This window comes from Rhagoletis zephyria, unplaced genomic scaffold (assembly GCF_001687245.7).
Source record: "Rhagoletis zephyria isolate East Lansing unplaced genomic scaffold, Rhagoletis_zephyria_1.1 Rzeph_scaffold_00001, whole genome shotgun sequence".
Taxonomy (NCBI): domain Eukaryota; kingdom Metazoa; phylum Arthropoda; class Insecta; order Diptera; family Tephritidae; genus Rhagoletis; species Rhagoletis zephyria.
In genome coordinates this window covers 2,372,426-2,394,345 of record NW_016157085.1, presented here as the reverse complement: position 1 = coordinate 2,394,345, position 21,920 = coordinate 2,372,426, and the positions used below count along the sequence as shown (strand labels likewise).

The 21,920-nt window shown below is 32.9% G+C and overlaps 1 protein-coding gene and 2 long non-coding RNA genes across 5 annotated transcripts in view; 1 reads left to right on the top strand and 2 right to left on the bottom strand.

Annotated features, from left to right (window-relative positions):
• Window positions 1-3,112, top strand: part of Dhit (regulator of G protein signaling double hit) — a 63,682-nt gene extending 60,570 nt beyond the window's left edge. For all 3 annotated transcript variants that reach the window (XM_017615619.1, XM_017615676.1, XM_017615747.1), the window contains 2 exons: window positions 1,923-2,211; window positions 2,281-3,112. In XM_017615619.1, coding sequence (XP_017471108.1) covers window positions 1,923-2,211; window positions 2,281-2,371 — 380 coding nt within the window. In that variant the 3' untranslated portion in view covers window positions 2,372-3,112. The remainder of the gene's footprint in view (window positions 1-1,922; window positions 2,212-2,280) is intronic.
• On the bottom strand, window positions 1,599-21,832 carry LOC108362760 (uncharacterized). The gene is made up of 3 exons (XR_001847513.1): window positions 21,652-21,832; window positions 3,113-3,124; window positions 1,599-1,608 (listed from the first exon to the last, which is right to left on the bottom strand). It is a non-coding gene; the product is annotated as an uncharacterized LOC108362760 (long non-coding RNA).
• Window positions 17,714-19,889, bottom strand: LOC108362717 (uncharacterized). Its single transcript, XR_001847511.1, has 2 exons — window positions 19,770-19,889; window positions 17,714-19,575 (listed from the first exon to the last, which is right to left on the bottom strand). It is a non-coding gene; the product is annotated as an uncharacterized LOC108362717 (long non-coding RNA).
• Window positions 21,833-21,920: the final 88 nt, after the last annotated feature.

The following is a 21,920-nucleotide window of genomic DNA, read 5'->3' as shown; positions in this document are numbered from 1 at the left end:
CAGCTGGTAGAGATTTACATTTCATGCAGCCAAGGGCGTTTAACCGCAATTAACTTCTCCTTAACTCAGTACGAAAAACAAGAAATGAAATACTCACATGTATGTATTGCGTTTGCTACATTATTTGGTGAACGTTTTAAAGCTGTTTTGAAGAGTAGAAAAACTTGTTGTTAATGACTTACTTAGGTTGGTAAAGCGCAAACGTCATTCAATCAAACGTTAAAAAATTGTCCCATACTTTTTCGACCACTTCCACCATTCTTCTTCTGAGGTCACCCTGCCGACAATAGTCTCGCGAAATTTCACCTAAATAGATCAGTAGCTCCAGCTTTTGAACAGGTAGTTTTGAGATAAATAGATAGAGCGTGATTGCAGAAGGAGAGCAGCAGAAGAAAGATACACGTAATTCTGAAATCCTCATTACTTAAAAAAATGTGCTTTTATTATTTTGAGCAAAAAATACCGATTTTTACGCGCAAAAATATTTGCAAGATTTTTAATTTTTTGTTTGTGTTTTTTTTTTAATGGAAAATGAACCGTTTATGTTTAACGAGAATTTTGAAGATTTTCTGGAATTTTTTTCGAAAATGTACATGATTTTTCGAAAGTTTTCTTCGTGTTTGTATTTTCGTGATTTTTTACGGTGTTCTTTGTATTTTACTTGTTACCATTTTTTTTGGGATTTTTCCAGTATCTGTTTGAATTTTTTCAGGACTTTTTAGTGATTTTTTTTGTTTTATTTTTGCATATATTTCTGGATTTTCCCGAGGTTTTTCTCGGTTCTTTACGTTTAATTTTTGGCATCCTTCAGAATTTTTGAGGACTTATTTGGATTTTTTCCCCGAAATTGGGAATTCGGGATTTTTCGAGGCTTCTTTACAAAAGTGAAGTGCTCTGTGCTTGTACCCAATATCTTTAAGATTTTTAGGGACTTTTTAGAAAACTTTCCAGATTTTTCTAAAGTTTTGTTCGTGCTTTGATTTTCGGGATTTTCTTCCGGTCTTGTATGATATTTTTTCAGAATTCTTCGTGTGTTTTAGGATTTTATGGGTTCTGTTTAGAATTTTTTAGGGATTATTCTCCATGTTTCATTTTTCAGAAGCTTTCAGATTTTTTCGGGATCTACCTGTTTTTTTGAACACTTTGTGATTTTTCGAGATCTTACTTAGGTGAAGAGCTTTTTGATTTTTCGAGAATTTTCAAGATTTTCTGGGGCCGTTCAGAACTATTGGAAGTTTTCTTCGTGTATTTTATCCTCTGGATTCTTCAAGATTTTTTGGGACATTTCAAAATTTATTCAGGACTTTGGGAACTTCTCCGAATTTTTCGGAATCAGTGCGGTTTTCGAGAATTGTCAAGATTTTCTGCGACCTTTCAGAACTATTGGAAGTTTTCTTCGTGTATTTTATTCTATGGATTCTTCAAGATTATTTGGGAAATTTTAAAATTTTTTCAGGACTTTAGGAATTTTTCTAATTTTTTCGGAACCCGTTCTGATTTTCTCTGAATTATCCGCATTTTTCGGGAAATTTCTGGATTCTTCGTGTTTTTTTATTTTTCATAAGATGTCAACATTTTTTTTTCGGGACTTTTGGGAACCAATTTTCACTTTTATAAGTTATTTGTTAAGAAGATTTTTTACATTTTACTCATTCTTTGGCTTCGTGTTTTTGTTTCTTTTTGTTTTTGATTTTTCACGGAGAGCTTTTATGATTTGAAAATTATCTGGAAAATGCTTCAGGCGTGGAGCATTTATCTATCAAACATTTTTTGCAAAAAACATTATCTGCAGAGAAATTGTGAGCCATGGTTTAAAAACATTAATAAACCGTTCGAATTTCCATAGTAATTGGCACTCTTATTTCTAAATATTAATTTTAAAATTATCATATATTTTAATCTTTCAATATTTACCTTTACAGCTGGGCGCAAAGTGTTTCGTGACTTCCTACGCAGCGAATTCAGCGAAGAGAATATCCTATTTTGGCTCGCCTGCGAAGAGTTGAAAAAAGAAAATAGTTCTGAGGCGATCGAAGAGAAAGCGCGTCTCATCTATGAGGACTACATTTCGATATTGTCGCCACGTGAAGTGTCGCTGGATTCGCGCGTACGTGAGATCGTCAATCGTAATATGGTCGAACCGACAACGCATACCTTTGACGAGGCGCAAATACAAATCTACACGCTCATGCACCGAGACTCATATCCAAGGTACATACATACATACATACATATATATTATCAATAGACTCATATATGCTATATGCTTGTTTACGATAGATTCCTCAACTCGCAGAAATTCAAAGCGCTGGCACAATTACAAGATGGCAGCTTATCTGCAGCGGCTTCCACAACAGACAGTCCCACTTAAGAAGGTGGCAAGCAAGCGTTTGCTGAACCAGCGAAAGTCAACAGTTGGGGGGGGGGAGAAAAAACCAAAGCATTTCACAAAAAACAATAAATAATAAAAATAGGCACAGATGGTAAGCTTTAGTTTAAAGCTGGGGGAAGTGAAGTAAGTGGAAGTGGAAGTGTCAAAATGAAGTGAAAAAACGAAAAAGTAGTAAGCAAAAATTGTAAACCGCAAACAAATCAGCAGATCAGCAAACCAATCAACCAACAAACAAACAAACAATAAAGTGTGTTCGCAAAAGGCTTGCGGAATGCAACAATTAAATTTAAGTAGCACCTAAGCTCTAGCACTAGACAAGTTTAAGGACTAAGCGTAAAAGCATTAAGCATTAAGCACTTAAATGTCTAAGCAGATGATCTAAGGTTCTACTACAGCAGCAGCAAAGATAAAGAGGTTATAATAGCAAGAACAACAACAGCAACAATATATATATTTATGTATGTATGTATTCTTAAGGAGAAAAGTTTGCTACAGTTTTTAGTTTCCTACTAGCTTGTAAGCGTCAAGCGAAAATACTTACCACATGCACTTACTTTGACTAATGTGCTTATGTATTTGGATACTTATTTACTTACATACTTACTGGTTTATGCAGCATACTCTCTCTCGCTTGTAGGAATTTCTAGTCGATCATTACTTAAGAACTGTTGCTTTAGATAGGCGCCAAGAAAGCATGCAGAGAGTGATTTAAATACATACAACCATTTTTTACTAAATTTTTAAGTTCATAAAAAGCAGATAGTAATAATGAACACAAAAAAAAAAAATAAGATAAACAAACACAAAAAAGAAGCAATACATAATTCCTTAAAAAAATAAATAAAAATTGCAGCAATCGGCTAAGTAAAAAACAGTAATAAAGCACAAACTGTAGAGCAACAGAACTAGGCAGAGTAACAGGAAAAAAGCACAAAGCGATTTGGGGGACTTAGAAAGTGTAGGAAAATTGGGTTTAGAAGAAACACAAAGCAAAGCAAAGCAAACAAGTGAAACATTAAAACGAATTGTATGCGCACAAATTGATGTTAAACACAACTAAAATGGCTAGAACTCACGCTTGGAAGCCGAAAGTGGTATAAAAAAAAAAGATTTAAAATTTATAAAAAAAAGTATTTTATAAATGTGCTCGTAACACATGAACAAGTAAATTAGTTGAAATGCATGTAAAAATGCGTCAGACATCAATCTAAGCGAGATTATATGTTTGTAAGTATGTACGTAAGTGTGTGTAGACAAAATCTAGTCAGGGCGGCTGTTAAAAAAAAAAGCGAAAATAAATTGCAAAAATACAAAAAAAAAGTTAGAATAATCAAATATGCGTGCAAATACTGGCAATGCGCCTTGTGGCAGCATAGTTTTAGGCGCCGTGTGTGTGAGTGAAACAAAAATTGCAGATACACACGTGCAAATGCACAATGAAAGAAGCCACATGAAGTTAGACATATACATTAGGGTGGGTCAAATTGTTCGGGTGAAAAAAAAATGCGAAAGGGGTATAGCAAAAACAAAATCAACGCAAAATTAAAAAAAAATTACCCAAAGGAACTAGGGTTCTAAAATTAAAACCTAGTCCGCGCAGACGGGCATAAAGATTTCAGTTTGAAGTATTTGGAAACCACTGCATATATTTTTATGTCTCTCGGCTGGAACTGGATTTTAGACCCATAGTTTCTTGGGGAAGTTTTCTTAGAATTCTACGTAGATAACGTTTTTGCAATACGCCTTTGACATATGTAGATACATATGTATTTATGTATGTAAATACAAGGTGCGAGTGGTACGTTATATCTATTTTTTTAATTAATAAATTAGAAAGATGTAGGGCCGTTTTCTCAAGTAGGTTTTAAAATTTATCAGACCTTTAATCAAAAAAGTTTGTTATAAAAAATATGTTTGAAAGGCAGATAAGTTTTAATACCTATGTACTTGAGAAAACGGCACTTAGAATTTGAATTAGTTGTTTTTTTTTTTATAAAAAAGGTGCCTTTATTTAAAAATAAAGTTATTATTTATTGCTATTTAAAAGTCTTTGGCACTTCAGTTGTTTCCTCTTCTCGTAAACTAGCGCGAATCAGCGTAGTCCCTAATTACATGTAAGGCATATTCAACTCAGAGGAGACATTCCTTTTCCGCCACCACTGCCAACGGGTATAGGGAGGCTAAATATTTCGATGTAACGGAGAAATCAATATTGATGTTAAAATATATCGCCAGAAATTTTTTAATACATCTTTAGTTTGCGGACTTTTACAATTTGTTGAAATCTGTTTAAATTTAAAAGAAAATTTTATCTTTTTCAAATAGAACCAATTCTGCAATGCAATCAAAGAAATACACACAAACTTATACGTGGGTTGCCCTGTATTTAATTAGCTTTCCCATAAAAATAGAATGGCCGCTAGGGATTAAAGCTTAACGGCCCGATAATTTTAATTTTTTTTTTGAAATTCTAGAAGCCTGGATAATGAGTATTTTCTATCATTATGGTAATGTATTGGTCGTAGACATGTGGTTGGTCCATTTTTTATTAGGTTAGGTTAGTAATTTCTGAATAATATTCCTCCAAAGAATCAATAATATAAAAATTCGAGATCATTTAATTTCTTTTAGAAAATGTTGGTGTTGGTAAGGTGAAGGCTAAGCTCAATCTCGCCCCTGTTGACATTGTGGGCAAAGTTGCCGAGTTCCCTCCGCAATTAGGCTTAAAAGCTCGGGGTTTTATTTCAATTCGATGAACGAGCACTTCACAATTCTTAAAAGCTTCGATTGCCAAACCAGCAGAAATGGCTCGGAGCTTTCCGTGGTTGGCCCCGAACGAAATCTTTTCCACACGCATCCCTCAAAGGGGCGAATGTGAGAATTGTAGGCGCTGGAGTAGGGATCCAATAAATACTTTTATCGATGGATCGATGCTAGGCGGCAGCCGTTTGGCTATGCACAATTGTGTGCCGAATAGAAGTGTAAATATCTACTCTGGTAGCCAAGCAGCAATTAGGGCACTGGAATCGATCACGGTATGATCGAAATTGGTCGGGGAATGCCGGAAATCTCCCAATCGCCTTGAAACATCACGGAAAATTCCAGGCCTAAGAAATGGGCTAGGCAGGGAACCCTGTAGGTCAACACCTCAGACAGGGAGGACACTGGAATTATTTTGACAACTTGTGGCCTACTTCTTGATAGATGCGCTTACAGTTGACTCAGCGAGCGCTGGGAAAAAACGCCGACGTGCAAAGTTTCAAGATTCCTCTGGCCCATTTTTGACCGTGCACAGTAAAGGGGGCTTCCACAGCTAACTAAGTGCCAGTAGTCGGTTCTTGCAGGTGTACTCACATATATGCTACAGCTGTTTACCTCAGTTTCCCGGCATTCGCTACACTCAGGCTCGCCAGATTAACAACTCGGCACGTATTTCATCAACACTCCTGAAGACATCAGCTGCCTGCGGAACAATTCTATTAATGACTTCGTTGTATTATATAGGACTTTATTAGCCACCTCCAAATACCAAAAAATATGAGCATCACATTTGAAAATTTAAATCCTTTCATTTAGGGAATCGCCTTTCTAAAGATCTCAATACATTTTTTTTTGTGGCCTAGCAAGAATTTTTATTCTTAAGTCTATTAGAGCTTGAGGCCGCACAGTGTGGAAAATGATTTTTGTTGCGAAAAAAATCAAAATTGCGAGCACGAGAACAATCGGCGAAATTAATTGAACAGCAATTTAAAATTTTAGGAATGGAGAATTCAGTAAAAATACTTTTTCTGTATAAAAAAAAATCCCCTAAAAAATTGTGTTCCTTTTTTGACCTGAAAGAACGATCGAAAGTAACATTTTTTAATTTATTCCTTTCTTTTGACCTGAAAACAGTTTGCAGTGAATTTTTTGAAAAAGTTTCCAGCATATATTTTTGTTGTTATTGTGCGAAGGAATCCATTTCCGTAGTCGCAAAAACCGAAAAACATCTCTGATTTTTTTCTAACGTTCATTGCTTACTGTTTTCAGATCCAAAAAAGAAAAAAATATTTAAATCCATTTTTAAAACTATTTTCGATAGTCATTTGAAAATTCAAGTTGGGATTTTAGCACAAAAATTTTCATAAATAATAACCTCAAGCTCTATAAAATTGCAGAATAATTTTTCTTTTATTTAGTTTGTTTTTTGTTAAAGTACCATTCCACCATGTATATAGTATTAACAAATGAAACGAAACCGAAATCTTATAATTCCAATAATTATTTACGATTAAAATTTATGTTGCTTAGTTTTTAAAATAAAAATGTTAAAAAATTCCGAAATAACTGGTTATAAATTAAATTGTCGTATGTAAGTATGTATGTATATTCGTTTCGAATTTGTTTTAACTAATGAGTCAAAAAAAAAACTGTTGGTTATTGCGACATTTTTTGTTGTTGTTATATGTATTTTGTATGCCTTAGTGAAAGTTTTAATTTCACTAAAATTTAAACAAAAATTTTAATTTGTTAACGGCGAAAGTTTCTCTCACATAATTAATTGCAAATGTAGCAATGAAAGTAGAATGACCACAACAACAACAACAACAACAACAACAACCAAAATAAGCCACAACAACAAAAACAAATGAATTTTTTACATCGAAAGCATTTTGTAAATATATGTGGTTTTAGTTAAAAAAAAAAATATAAAAATTGTATTATCAATGAAATTATTTAATACTATGAAATAATTACAAATTAGCTATGTACTGTACTTATGTATGTATGCATGAATTATACGATTGTATTATTGTAATTATGTATGATTTGTTTTTTATAAAAATATATATATATATACTTAACTTAAGTACACAGTTAGTTAAAAAAAATGTATGTTAATGTATTTGTTAGTATTTATGTATTTATTAAAATAAATAATTTGCCTAGTCAAGTAGCGAAAAAATTTAGCGCAAATAAAATTAAAACACAAAAACATAAAAAACACAATTTAAACAAAAACACTTAGCAGCCATAAACACATACAAATATAATGCAATCTTGATACCAAAAAACTTAAAACAAAACCAAAAATAAATAATTGTGAATTAATAAGGGTATTCAGCCCAAACTCGTTAATGGCGTAATGTGGTTTTCGGTAATCTTTAGTATTTTTTATTTTTTTCGTAAATTTACCAAATTCCGAATAACTCAATACCAACTTTACGAGGCTGAAAGTCTGATTTTGTGTGGGTAAAGTTAAAAGGGTTTTCAAGTTACCGCATAACAATTTATTATATTAACAATATTGGGCTTGTATACCCTTAATCAAAAATTAGGTTAAATTAATTTATTTAGAAAAAAGTGGTTGAAATATACGAATTAAATTTTAATTTCTACAAAAATATAAATGCTTGTGTTTTTATTTTATGAATTATTTCAAGTAAAAGTTTTTATTGGTATTTATTTTTAATGGTTTCGCCATTCGTTTAGTTTCTGAGAATTTATTTTATTTTTTATTTTTTATAGATAATGTGGTGAAAAGAAACCAACATATTTTATTTTTTATCTAGCCTAATAACTACGGCGACCAACCGTACTTTATTTAACAAAGGGAAGTAGTTCTTTGATTTATTTTTTTTTTTTCAAAAAAATGTATTATATCCCTTATCGAAAAACTTGTTATTTAAAAGTACGACGTTTTTTTATGATAACAGACATTAATGCATTTCATATATATTCTAATTTCCATTTGTGTGCAAAATTTTTCGAAATTGGTCCAATTTTCATCAAAATTTCACTGTTTTTATTCAGAATTTTTAGCTTATTCAATTCTACTATAATAAAGAGTAAGTTTTACAAACTACCGTTGATTTTTGGCAAATTTTTTTTGTTTACGATGTTGCGAATTGCTCGATGAGCACACGAAATTAAATTTTTTCCATTTTCGTCAACGGAGGTTGTCTGTTTTCAGCGGCTGTCAAACGCAAACTAAATGTTGTAGGTTGTTCAAAATTTGATATAAGTCTACTAACAGTTGACAGTTGGTATGAGCAGTGTTGCATTTAACTGCGCTTTGAAAAAGTCTCTGACTTTACAAACTGTTCTCCTCGTTATAAAAATTTATTTTAAATCGAAGAATTATGAGAACGCTCCTTAGTCGTCATTTCAAAAGTCTGTTTTAAAACAAGTGGGTGTCGTCATTCATATCTGAGAGAGTCGAAAACTGTTTGAATTTCTGGAAAAAGGGAAGGCGTGTTGAAGTTCATTTTGCTATTGGGGAATATACAATTTGTTTCTTTTAATTTCTCTTTCTTCTGTATTTAGTTCAGTTTCATCGTATTTTCTTTAGTTATTTTAATGCAAATTTATTTTTCATACGACAAGAAAATACTAAATCTGGCGGGTTTAAGAAAAAGATATGCGCAGAAATGAATGCCTTGAACCAAAAAAGACCCCTTATAGAAAATGTTTATAGAAAATTCGAACACTTTTTTATGCAGCTACAACAAAATAAAAGGTTGCTAAAGAAAAATTATATTTTCGGAATTTGATTAGAGCGATATTGATTTCGACCCATGGTGTCTTCTTAAAATTTACTTTGAATTTCACGTAGGATAATTCTGAGCCATGCGCAGATAATAAAAAAAGGATAAGTTTTTTCTAATATTTTATTTTATACAGAACAGAATCCAGTATGAAACTATACACATTTTTATAGGTTTTAGACTTCTTACGTACAATTTTTTATTTACGAAAAAAAATTAACAATACCTAAGGCATGTAAAAGAAGCAGTACACACATACACATACAACTACGCAATGTATTGAATATGGAAAAAGGAATTGATTGACAAACAAAAATTGCGAGTAAATCAATATTTTGAAATATCGAAATAAGAAGAAGTAAAATTGATGCGAATTCTCACGTTGCTGCTACCTAAATTTAAGACTTGACACGAATCACATAATACTAAAAAAAAAAAAATTTAATTGGCAAAATTCAAAATTAAAAGTTCTATGAAATTTATGTAAACAATTGAGAATGCTGAAGAAAGCACTTAGATTAGGTGAATGTGTGATGCAAATAAGTATAACAGCAAATACTGTATAACATATTTCTTAATATTTAAAAGAAATCACAAAAATAATAAAAGTAAAACATCAAAAACATTTTGGTGGCACTAAACAACTGTAAGCTCAATAGAATTTATAAAAAAGCAAAATAGACGAGAAAACCGAAAAAGCGTGGCAGGCACTAATCACTACTAAATAACGGATTTACATATGTATTTGTGTATATTTATAAAAAAAACTAAAACAATATAGCAAACAAAAAATAACCGCATCATTAAGAAACAATATTGAATAAGTTTTAATTAAGAAAAAAAATGTAAATCACATAATTCTCACAAAAAAATTTCAAATTTATGTAAAAGCAAACTCCATAAAATATACAAAACAACATAAATCCGCACAATCGAAAACATAACCAACCGAGGCATGCTGATAGATTAAATGCAAAAAAAAAAAAACAAAAAACAAAATAATAAAAAAATGTACTGTAACCATGTATAATCAAGTGTAAAACAAAAACCACCCGAAATTCACAAATGAAATCACCAAACTGCAATATGCATATACATATATAAGTATAGAAACAAAAACAAAAAACAAACACTAATATTTAATTAAGTTAAATTTAAATTAAAATAAAATGACTTTTCCAATAAATCACTTTTCAATACACATTCATATGAGATAAGTAAATTTAATAGGAAAAAAGGTAAAATGAAAATTTATAAAACCATTGATAGAAAATAACAAAAAATATGTAGGTACTTAATTAACTGATATAAAATCATTTATGGGTAAACAAAATACTTAAATTGTAATTAGTTTTAAAACTAAATTCGCAAATATATAAATGAGTATAAAAAAAAACAAAACACAACAAAAAGAAAAATCGTGAAAAAATTAAAAGAAAAAATTATAATTAATTAATAAAAATGTATTATAATGCAAAGACAATTGAAAAATTCAAGTGATTATGTGTTGTTAATAACTGTTTTACGGTTTTCTTGTAGTAAGTATGTATGAAATTCGCCGCTGTGGTGTAGTGGTAAGCAGTGTAGTGTAAGCGCGCCTGGTCAATGCAATATCGCAAAAATATAGAAAAATGGGTTTTTCTTAACAGCGGTCGCCCCTCGGCAGGCAATGGCAAAACTCCGAATGAATTTCTGCCATAAAAGACAGCTTCTCATAAAACTGTAGGTCCCTCCCCTTTGTGTGACAACATCAACGCATCATCCCCTGTGTGTGACATCATCACTTTTGAGGTTGTACTCATGATGATGTAATGCTTATTCACCTCCTTTGTAGCTCACTAGCACAGAAATTGGCGATCTGACCTTGGTTCTACGCAGAGCTGGGTCGTAATGATTCCTTTAGGAATCAAATTACTCCCAATTACAGATTACAAGGAATTGTAATTAGGACTCAANCTAATCGATTCCTTTGCTGTGAGCTAAAGGATAAGAATCCTAATTACAATTACTGAGGAATGTAATTGTAATTGTAATGTAATTGCATTTACCCAGCTCTGGTTCTACGTCACCATGCTAGAGCAGATTACGTTACGATCGGTTTGACTAAAGCCTTGTTTACCCGAAGTACCATAGCCAGTCACAGACCGCTTCTCCAGTACTGTCAAACAATTTGCAGTGCTCGTATTATTTTCAACTGCTATGTAGATATTTGACTTACCAGAAAGATTTATGTTGACGCCTGAAACCACTAAAGGTTGAGATCCTCCAATTTTGGTACACAATACTAATCAAGATCCTCTTCTTTCCGTAAGCTTTGATGCGCGGCCAGCACTGCATTTCCCATAATAAGGAGTTCAAACACTACAAGAGAGGCGACAAATACTGCACCATGGGAGTTTCTTTTTCTTATTTGGCTCCACAATCGCTCGTTGGTTTGGGCCGAGACCAAAACTGCCAATTACTTCTGTCCTTTCCGAGGTTGCTCTGGTTGTATATCTCGAGTACAGTCAGGTCCTTCTTCACGTGGTACTTCCATTGTTTTCAAAGGCGATCTTGCTTTCGTTGCCCACCCATGGGTGTTGAGTCGCCTCATCATCCATGCGTTCAACTTGCCCAAGCGAGTGTAATAGTTGCATTTTTATGCGTTTACTATGTCCATGTCTTCGAGCTCGTACAGTTCGTCATGCCTTCTTCTTCGATACGCGCCACCAACGCGAACAAGGCCAAAGATCTTGCGTAGAATAGTTCTCTCGAAAGCTAACAAAGCTGTCCCTTCTCCCATGTAAGACATCGTCCATATTTCAGCGCCATTAAAAAGAACGGAAACGGTGAGAGATTTGTAGAGCGTAATTTTTGTTTGACGAGAAAAAGGTTCCGCTTTTCAATTGCCTACCGATACCAAACTAGCACTGTTGGCCAGAGATTTTCTTCATTTAATCACCAAACTGCCATTGTTGGTGGTGGTTATGCTGGATCCTGGATTCCTCATTTCTTCAAAGTTTATAACTGCCAACAGTGAGGTGTGTTCGAAAACTCGAGGACTTCTTATGTGTTGCCAGAGGGTACATTGCCTTGGCCTCGTTCACATCTAACGGGTGATTTTTTTGAGGTTAGGATTTTCATGCATTAGTATTTGACAGATCACGTGGGATTTCAGACATGGTGTCNATCTCGAACCAAAGTCCGCGGCAGCTCCATATCTACTCTGGAATCTATCTGGGTTCAAATTAATATATTTTTTACCCACATTTGTATATTCCTTTGGGCGATAAATTGCTCCCATAATGCGACATTTATCGAACTTGTTGTGAACAATTAAAATTGTGTTGTAAAAATGTCAACAATGCAAAAATGCAATAATGCGATTGACCGCCGTCTATTTGTCGCTGTGACTGCTTGTATCTCAACTAGCTAAATATGTAAGTATGTATGTTGAATTGTGTGCGATCGCGATTGTCACACTGTCGTACTGTCGCATCATTAAAAATGAAATTGTCGCATTTAATGACTCCATTCACAGTGCGCCTTTAACCAACACTCCGTGGCCCTTGCTCACCCAAACGCGTCCCCCTCTACCCGCTCTCAGCATTCGTTACCGAGCTATGATGCTGTCAGCGTGCGGATTCGCAGCAATTCAATTCAATTATAATTGGTGATCGCGCTTCAGTCCGACAGTTTGTTGGCCGATTGTTGGCATTTGCGGCGGTGAAAAGTCGAATGCAGTCAACCGCATTCCGTAGCTGGAAATGTTGACGCCAGCGTCAAACCATGTTAATGACAGCAGAATCCAACACAGCAATAAAAATAATAACAGCAATCGCTTTGATGCTGCCACTAGTCAAAAGTTGAACGCTTAGTGAAGAGATTGCATTTTGTGGCATTTATGACAGCCGCAAATGTGACGAGCAATGTGGCGCTTGGCTAGCCGTTGAGTTTGCGGTTTCTCATTGTTTGTTATTGTCACCGCTGCTGCCGCTATCGAATATTGCCCGTGCAAGTAATTTATGAAATTAAAAGCACATAAATTAATAAATTAATTGGGAGTGGTTTGAGTGCCTGGCAGCGGTAGTGTGTAGACATACATACAGCTGACATTATCGACGCGCACAGGTGGGCGAGCAGCTGAGCGGGGTGCAGGCGGTGCAGGAAGTGCCTGCACGTGTAAACGCGCGCGCTCCCAATGCTGTCAGCGTTGTAGCTCATTATTGTCTATCGCGGCTAAATCATTTGGGAGCGCATTAGACGAGGCGAGATTTGAAATTCGATGAGCAGCCGTCAGGCTTTTAGCGAAAAAAAAACATTGCTGCAGAACATACACATCAGTGTTGCCGCGAATCATTTTTAGCGGTAGCCAAATTCCGTTAAAAAAAGTGCTAAAAAAGAGCTAAAAAAAAGTCGTTGTGGCTAAAAATGGTAGCTAAATTTTTTACTTACATATACATATATAAGTATACACGCAAACATTTTCAACAACAATGAAGTCTGGAAAAAACCTAAGATTTTATCCAACCAAAAACCTTTTCGTTTAAGAGGGGAAATATACGACACCAGCTTGCTGGCTCCATCAAGCGATTGTATCATCAGGCTCGAAGTATATAACTTACCAGGATGCTGGTACAATATTTATTTCTTTACAAATGAGGTCGAGAAAATATCGAANGAAGAGCTAAGCTGCATGGTTGTCGCGATAAAATGACGCTCCTAAATTGCGCGCGCACAAAAAAGGTAAAAGTAAATTGTGCTGTTGAAATGTTATTAATTGTTATGGTCAGTTAGCAAAAAAGAAAAAGAAATGCCTGTGCCAGCGCGTGAGTGCGCAAGCGCAGTAGCCGAACTGTAAATTATACTTATCCCAGTGAACATTTGTGAGAGTTCATTTTGGTGTGATTTGAAATACGAGTCGCTGCAAATCCTCTAGTACCCACCAGCTCTACTATAACCCTACTATAACATATTTCCAGCAGGGCCTGGTTTGCTGGTCTGGTTCAAATGTGAGAAGGCGAAAAACCTCGCCTGCGCCACGATAAAACCCCGCATGCCTTTACGACCACGGCAAACGTATAAAAGACTATGATTTGCACCTGAAATATCCGGACTCTTAATGTGGAAGGTGCCTCTGCCCTGCTTGTTGATGTAAAGGAGAAGACAAAGGCCGACTTCACCACCATTCAAGAAACGCGCTATGTGGGACCGTTTTAGGGAGCTGAAGAGCGAAGCTATACGTATTTGCCGCAATAAGAGGAGAGAGGCCGAAATATGTGAGTGCGAAGAGCTTAAAATGCTGGCCGACAGGAAAAACGGCCGAGAATTTTATCAGAGAGTTAGGCGACTTATGGAACAACAATCATAGCGGCCAAGTGACCGATGTCCAGAAGATATCTAAATTATTAAGTGAACACTTTGAATTGTAGCACGCTCAAAGTAAAGGGGAAGAGAAGTCTGAGCCCCCCAGTGGATGACGATGGAATCGATGTCACACCGGATGACCATGACGAGATACGAATAGCGATTACGATTGACCCAGAAAAGAAATGACTGGCGTGCTTTATTGGACACGGCCAAATAGTAAAAACCGTTACAGCGCCAAACAAGAAGAAGAACTGGGTCGGAACTCATCTCCAGGTGAGAGTTGTTAATTTTCATTAGCTTCTGTACCTATCTGTCGTGGAACCCAGTAGGAATAAGCGATTCTGATCCTAGTAGGATTTTAGCTACACATTAGTGGTCTATCACAGTTCTAGATCTCGTTTTTGTTTGCGAAAAAATAGTTCGTTTAATATTGAAGCTTAGTTGACTAATTTCAAAATTTTCGCATTACCATAGTTTTCATGGACGATTTTGAAGCCTTAATTAAAATTATTAACTAAAACTTCAACTAAAAGTCGACAATGGCTATCGTTATACTACTATATAAAACTTCATATATGTTAGGCTAAAAAGCACAAATATAAAGGGTATGCATATTAAAATTTGAAAAAAAAACAATTTTCCCATATATTCTTGGGACTGTCTAATGTACATGTAACATATGTGGATATACTTAGTCCACTACCTAGTAGGAAAATAAAATATATTATGCTGAACGCTTAACTTTGCCTTTAAATTTCACCTTCAATCGCCTACTGGGTTATATCGCCGGCTAAAATGTGGGAAAATTGTCACAAAGTGATGCCACCAATATAAAGTAAGTAAGTGAGTACAAATAAAATGTGAAAATACTGTGAAAGAAACTGGACGTCGAGGGATCAGCCAGCAGATAGTTAGACACGTACACCTAAACAAACGCATAACTAACAGTTTACTTAGCGCGGCACCGGCGTTGCCGTGGCACAGTTCATCAATAAAACATTATGGGAATGTGGCCCATTCATTATTCATTACTTAGCAGCAAAGTAATCGCTTGTATTTATTTAAGTGGCAACGTACTATGTACATACGTATATAAATAGTCGATTATATGTACATACATACTTACATACACGTATACGGTATGCGCGAATGACTGAGTACGAAAACACGTAAATATATACATATACATACTATAGTTACGGTGACCATAAATATGGATTCAAAATGAAGGACAATTTTTCAAAAATATGCCTACATATATTTACGTAGTATAGAAATATCAAAAGAGTATTTATGATTCTAAATTCTTAATACATTTTAAACTTTAAAAACGAATCACGTTTTCTTCATCGATATTAATCTTTTTTTACATGAATATTTATAAAAGTATAGTAAAACATATTATAATTACAATAGCTTACACGAAAAGTGAAAATCTTTAAAAGATTATTTTATAGGTAAATTTTGAGTCATTCAAAACGAAAACAATACCCTTTTTTTGTTTTTTGGTACTTTTCGCAGTTATTTGTCAAAAAGCGACGTCATGAATCGACATAAACGACGAGTTACAAAGTGCCCTTTACAAAAATATATAATTTGTGCAGATTGCGCTACATAGCATCTACATTTCTAATCCCATTTTCATTAACTTTGGCTCAAAACTTACTGTAGTAATATATCTTCTTTATCGAATTTTTGAAATAATGAAAAAAAAAAAATAATCAAATGAAACTGCGTATTTGATAGAAAATTTCACTTTTTTCGACTTTGACGACAAAATGCAAATGGTCGCCTGTAGCACTAATAATTTTCATTGAAGTCGCCACAAGTTATATATTTTGGTAAGAGGCACATCAATACCCTTCGAGCTGTAAGTTGCTTACGTTGATTGGGAGATTTTTTCATGAGATATTGAAGAAAAGCTACGAAAAGTACCAAAAAACACTTTTTTGAAAAAATCCAGCCATTGTCCGATAATTTTAAAATAACGAATAAAATGCGGGACAAATGCAGGACACTTGGAAAAAAGCAGTACATTTTCAGGTTTTTAAAACTACGCAGGACCGACCTTTGAAATACAGTACGGTCCTGCAAAAAACAGAACGGATGGTCACCGTAGCTATAGTATATGAAGGTAAATATCAACACATTTTCTTATAAATAAATATTTGTATGTACAAGCGTTTTTTGTTTTTGTTTGTCACACATGCATATCCTGTCACATCTGCACTCATTTCAACGCCAAAGACAATAGAAATCGACAATTAAATGCTGCCAGTATTTTTATTCACATCCATTCATTCATACATGCATATATAGTTATATATGTATGTCTATGAAATGTTTGGCTTTTGTAATGATAGTACCTATAGCACTATATAAATAGTAAGAGAGAGATATTCTTAAATATCATAACTTTACGACACTCACATATTGACTAGATTTGACTATTTATTTTATTATATTTTAATTTGAATTATTTGTTTATAAAAATAAAGTTTATTCCTTAACAAACACTAAATGAAAATAAGTTTAATCTTTGAACAGCATTAAAAAAAATCGACAAACTTTCGTAAAAATTTTGAACTTTCTATTTCAATTTTATCTCTTAATATTTTGCAGTTTTTTAGCTCATTCAATTTTAGTCTAATAAAGTGCAAATTTAAAGTAGCTGTGATTTACAGTTGATGTATGGCATATTTTTGACGATGTCGGTAATTTTCTTCCATATTATCTAAGTATGTTCGACGATTTTTTTAATGAAGAAAATGAGCAACGCCTTCATCAAAAAAAAAAAATATATTAAAAATCAACGATAAGTCGCAGCTATGTATTTTAAACTTGAGCTTTATTTGAATTGATCGGGCTACAGGCTATCCCCCCAATAAAATAAATAAATAATAAATATTATTTATGTGCATCAAAAATAAAGTATAAAGTTTTAAAGTTTGTAAACATTAAAACAATCATTAAATAAGGTAAATCATTATGAAAACGCCGGCCCTCAAAATGTCACTCCAGCTACGCCACTGATGGGGACACACTTTCTGACCGACACTGTGTGGTGGAAGAAGAATGATGGTGTGATTTAATTAAATAAAAAACTCAACCGGATTCGTAATTTATGTATGTATCTCAACATACCTGAAATTCAAATAAAAACAACGTTTCGTCTTTTTTTTACTTATTTATGTTTAATAAAAATATTTTCAATATATATTTATATGTATATATAAAAATATATATGCTTGTAAAATATGCTTAAGGTACAAACTACATAATAGCAATAATACAGTAATAATTAAGTATTATAATAATAAAGAGTAATCAATTTAGAATTTCAACAATTGTGCCACACATATTCTCTTCGCTTTTCTGCTATTTTCTTAACTATTTTGCGCCAAATTCGCAGAAGCTTTTAGTTTATTAATAATTATTATATATATTTTTTTTTACGCGCCGTTTGTTAAACATTTCAGCTGTTGCTGGCTGTTTTACTAAAACTATTTAAAAATTACTACATTTCTACAGTTAGCGCGTACACCAAATTGCCGAATACATACATACATACATATAAGTTAGTATCAGCTGATAGCAGTGCAGCGTACGCGCCCTAATTTCAATTACAAAAAGTTGAAACATTTTGAGAATGATGTTGAAAAAAGTTAGTTTATATAAAAAAAAAAAAAAAATTTATTTACGTAATAAATTATTTTTGCTTATTATTATTATAAACACAAAAAAGACATAAACAACGAACTGTTGTTCGTACATACTTTTACATTTACGCATGTACTTTATGTATGTATGTATGTATTTATTAACAGTATAATTGTAACGTATGTAGGCATACATATCTGTACGTCTGTCATTATGTTTTAAATAATTAGTTGCAATACTAATATAAAGAGTTTGTTTATGAAATTACGTAGCAATATTTTATACTTTGTTCTGTGTAAAAGCACACAGCTAATTTTTAGCAATAAAATTTGCGCTAATTTACGGCAAGAATATTTCGATTTGTTATCTTTATTGCTATAATTAAGTTGAGTTGAATTTTTTTTTGTGAAAAAGCAATTTGTTCTCTATTGTCTTTTAAAACTAATTTTTACAACTTCACTGAATTATATGAGAAATAAAAAATTACACTTTTTTGAAGACTGTGATGTACTTTAAATTTAATAGGTTTTTTTTACAGCTTTGTACTAAGAAGATCTAGATTTGTTTGATTTTAAAAAGGTGTTTAAGTTTTTTTGCAATACATAAATTTATGCGGAGAAATTTTGAAATTAATTCTTGTGAAGGCTTCACTCGAGCTTTGCGATATAATATCTTGTGATTAAAAGTTAAATAACGTACCACTTTTTTCGAAAGTTAATGGAGCTCAATACTTGGCCGCAAGCTTTTTACTATTTGGATCCTTTTTAATTGCCGAAATTGGCTGATCAACATGTGCCTTTTAAGACTTTTTTTCGTAAAAAAATACTTTTTTTCTGTCATCACATGCTTTAAAACTTTTAACCACTAATTTAAGGATTTATGTTTACCTAAATACCTCGGTACGTAAGTTCCGCTACATTTTCGTTTCATTAATTTTTAACATTGTTTTCAACAAAAAATATGCACAATTTACTTAAAAACTAAGATTTTTTTCATTAAAAATAAATTTAATGATCTCTAATTTTTCTTATGTTGATATAATAACGCCTAAGCTAATAGGTATTTAAGGAATTTTTATTGCAATTAAATTTTTCAATTACGCTTATAGAACTCGCCAGATAGAGCTTTTATATAAAATGAGTAGAGGGCTTAAAAAGCTTTGCAAGAGTGCAATATTTTGTTCGGAGCGCTTTTCCAAAAACTGCTAAAATCAAAGCTTAAAGCTCACAAAACAGGTTTTTCTTTGAAACTAGTTGCTCGAACGAACCACAACTAAAAGTTTTGAAATTTATTTATTTTTTTTTCCATTTGCTGTGCTAGTTTTTCTCGAGCAACACACACAGCTTTCATTATGGTATTGATTTTATGGGAAACCTAACTTCTTAAGCTTGCGGCATTCCAACCGCCTTCTATGGCTTAGTCCAGAGCTCACCCATTCACAGATACGTTTTTAAGATTTCTATATCAGTGCTGGGCAAAGAAAGCTCTTATTTATAGTCATACAGGCATATATTAATTTTATAGAGAGCCTTTTAAAACCTTGGTTTTTATGCACTCACGACCAAAAAAAATGCTTTGGAAAACGTGTTTCAAAGCTCTCAAAGGATTTCATGGACGCGCATAGGAAAAAGCTGCCTCTGATAGTCGCTTATAAAAACAGAGCTTTTCGTCTGGATGGGCCCATATACAATCTACAGAAAGCCTGAAAGAGCTTTCCTAGCTGTCTTTATATTGACCGTGACTTTTTTAAATGGATTAGCGGGACTTAAGATTATAATAGGCGTGTTTTATATGTCTTCTATGGAAAGCTTTACATTAAAAAAAATTGAAATAAAGCGCACATTTAAGAAAAAGGATAGTTGCCCAATTGAAAGCTACTGTTGGAGACATATGCGCATGTGCATATTTTATTAAAATTTTCTTTTTTTGCATTTAAAAAAAATTGTTTCCAAAACTAATTATAAAATAAAAATTCTCATTTAAAATTTTCACTTAAATTTTTGTTCGAAAGCTTTTTTGTATTTTCTTCACAGATTTTTTAATATAATTTCTAAAAAAATAAATATGATTTAAATTTTAAAGCATAAAGTTTAAGTGTTTTTCACCGTCTAATTGAAAAAGCAAGAACTCGTTTTTTTAAAGCTTACTTTCCTAAAATAATTACAGTGCTTAAGTCAACGATGGGCAGATAGCGCTTAAGAAAGCTCTTCATGCAGGCAAGGCTCCGCCCAACGCCGGCCTTAAGCATACTTAGCTTTTGTAGAGCTTTTCAAAGCATATTAGAATAGGTATTCAAAAGAAGCGATGCATTTATCAAGTTTGTTGTTTTTTGTTTTGCGCACAAAATATTTTACCTATGCATGTAGTTATCATAAGAAAATTCTTTTAGTTTTGTTTTTGTTTAACAAATCCAATATTGTTCAAATTTTATTTATCAAAAATATATAGCAGTTGACCATAATAATAATAAACATTGAATGAGTAAGTTTTACGTTTAAGTTTAAAATAATTAACTTAAGTAACACTACAACTTATGTAAGTTTACGAAGTTAGAAACAAATTAATTTTAAGTACTACTTTGAGTTGAGTAGGGAAAAGTAAAATGTACAAAAAGTAAAATTACAAAAAAAAAAAAATTACACGAAATTTTTTTAAAATTATAAAAAAGATTCACACGGACTTATGACTGTACCTACTCGCATTTCTCAAGTATTTTCCGCAACCGCAATTGCAGGATTTGGAAATAAATTTTTTTTTACAAGTGAGCTTTCTTAATTAACGAGTATCCGTTTAGAGCTTTTTAAGTCAAAATTTAATTCTAGTTAATGTCTAACTGTTCAAAAAATATATCATACACATTTCAAAAGGCGATTTCAAAGCACTGGAATATTTGCATTGTAAAATCCAGTGGCGACCAAAGAGAGCTTTTAATTTCTGAGAGACCATGTAAAACATTTAGATAGCTTTTAGAAGGCCATGCCGCGAGATAAAAGACTCATTAAAACCATTAAAAACTTCTGCCTTCTTCGGGTTATTTTTTTTATTTGTCACGTTTGATATAAGACCCATTAAAAGCTTTAAAAAGCTTCACCAGCGGAATATGGTGTGGTCCTGGCTGAAAATTATGATTTTTATGAAAAGCATAACAAAATCAAATCTCTATACGCATATTTTATTTTGGTCGTCACTGGCATAAACAAATACATGCAAGTACCAAGTTAAGCTCTTGCGGCAAGTTGTGTGTGGTGTGAAAGCTTTTTGGGGCGCGGGCGCAACGGTAGTAGCTTAAAAGTTACACGCTTTTCGTTTACATACATCAAATTATTTTGCATTTATTTTTAAGTAAATAGTTCACACTTTATATTAGCATCTTTTGATGCTGATTTATTGATTTTCACTTAATTTAATTTTTTCGTATTGCTTAAATAACACATTATAAAACATTTTACTTGGAAGAGGGGTGGCTGCGCAATGATGACTATCCACTGATCGAGAAAAGGAATAAAACTTCGCTGCTTACGCATTGATGAAAAAAAACGCGTAAAAAAACTTCGTCGAAAAAAGACGCGTGAACCTAGTTGACGGCGAAGAAAGACCTGTTAAGAGTCTTTCGCCGATGAAGTTTTTTTTTTATGCGTCTTTTTGGGCGGTCAACTTTCGAGCTCACGCCTTTATTCGTGTCTAGTGACGATAAGCTTGAGAACGTAAACACTTTCAGAAGACACTTTCATTTTTTTAAATATTTTTTTCAAATAGTTTTATACAAAAACACACATATTTACTGTACTTGTTATCAGAAGAATCTCAATTAAGCGTGTGGGTACTTAAATTAAAAGTTTTATTTACTAAAAAAATAAACAAAATTAAAATTTTACATATAATTACTAAATATTCAACTAAAGTACATTAACAAATTTTTTTTGTATGAGTGTGTATGTGTGCGTCATAATTTTGCGTTACTTTTTTTTGCAGCAATCACCACGTTTTTGCAT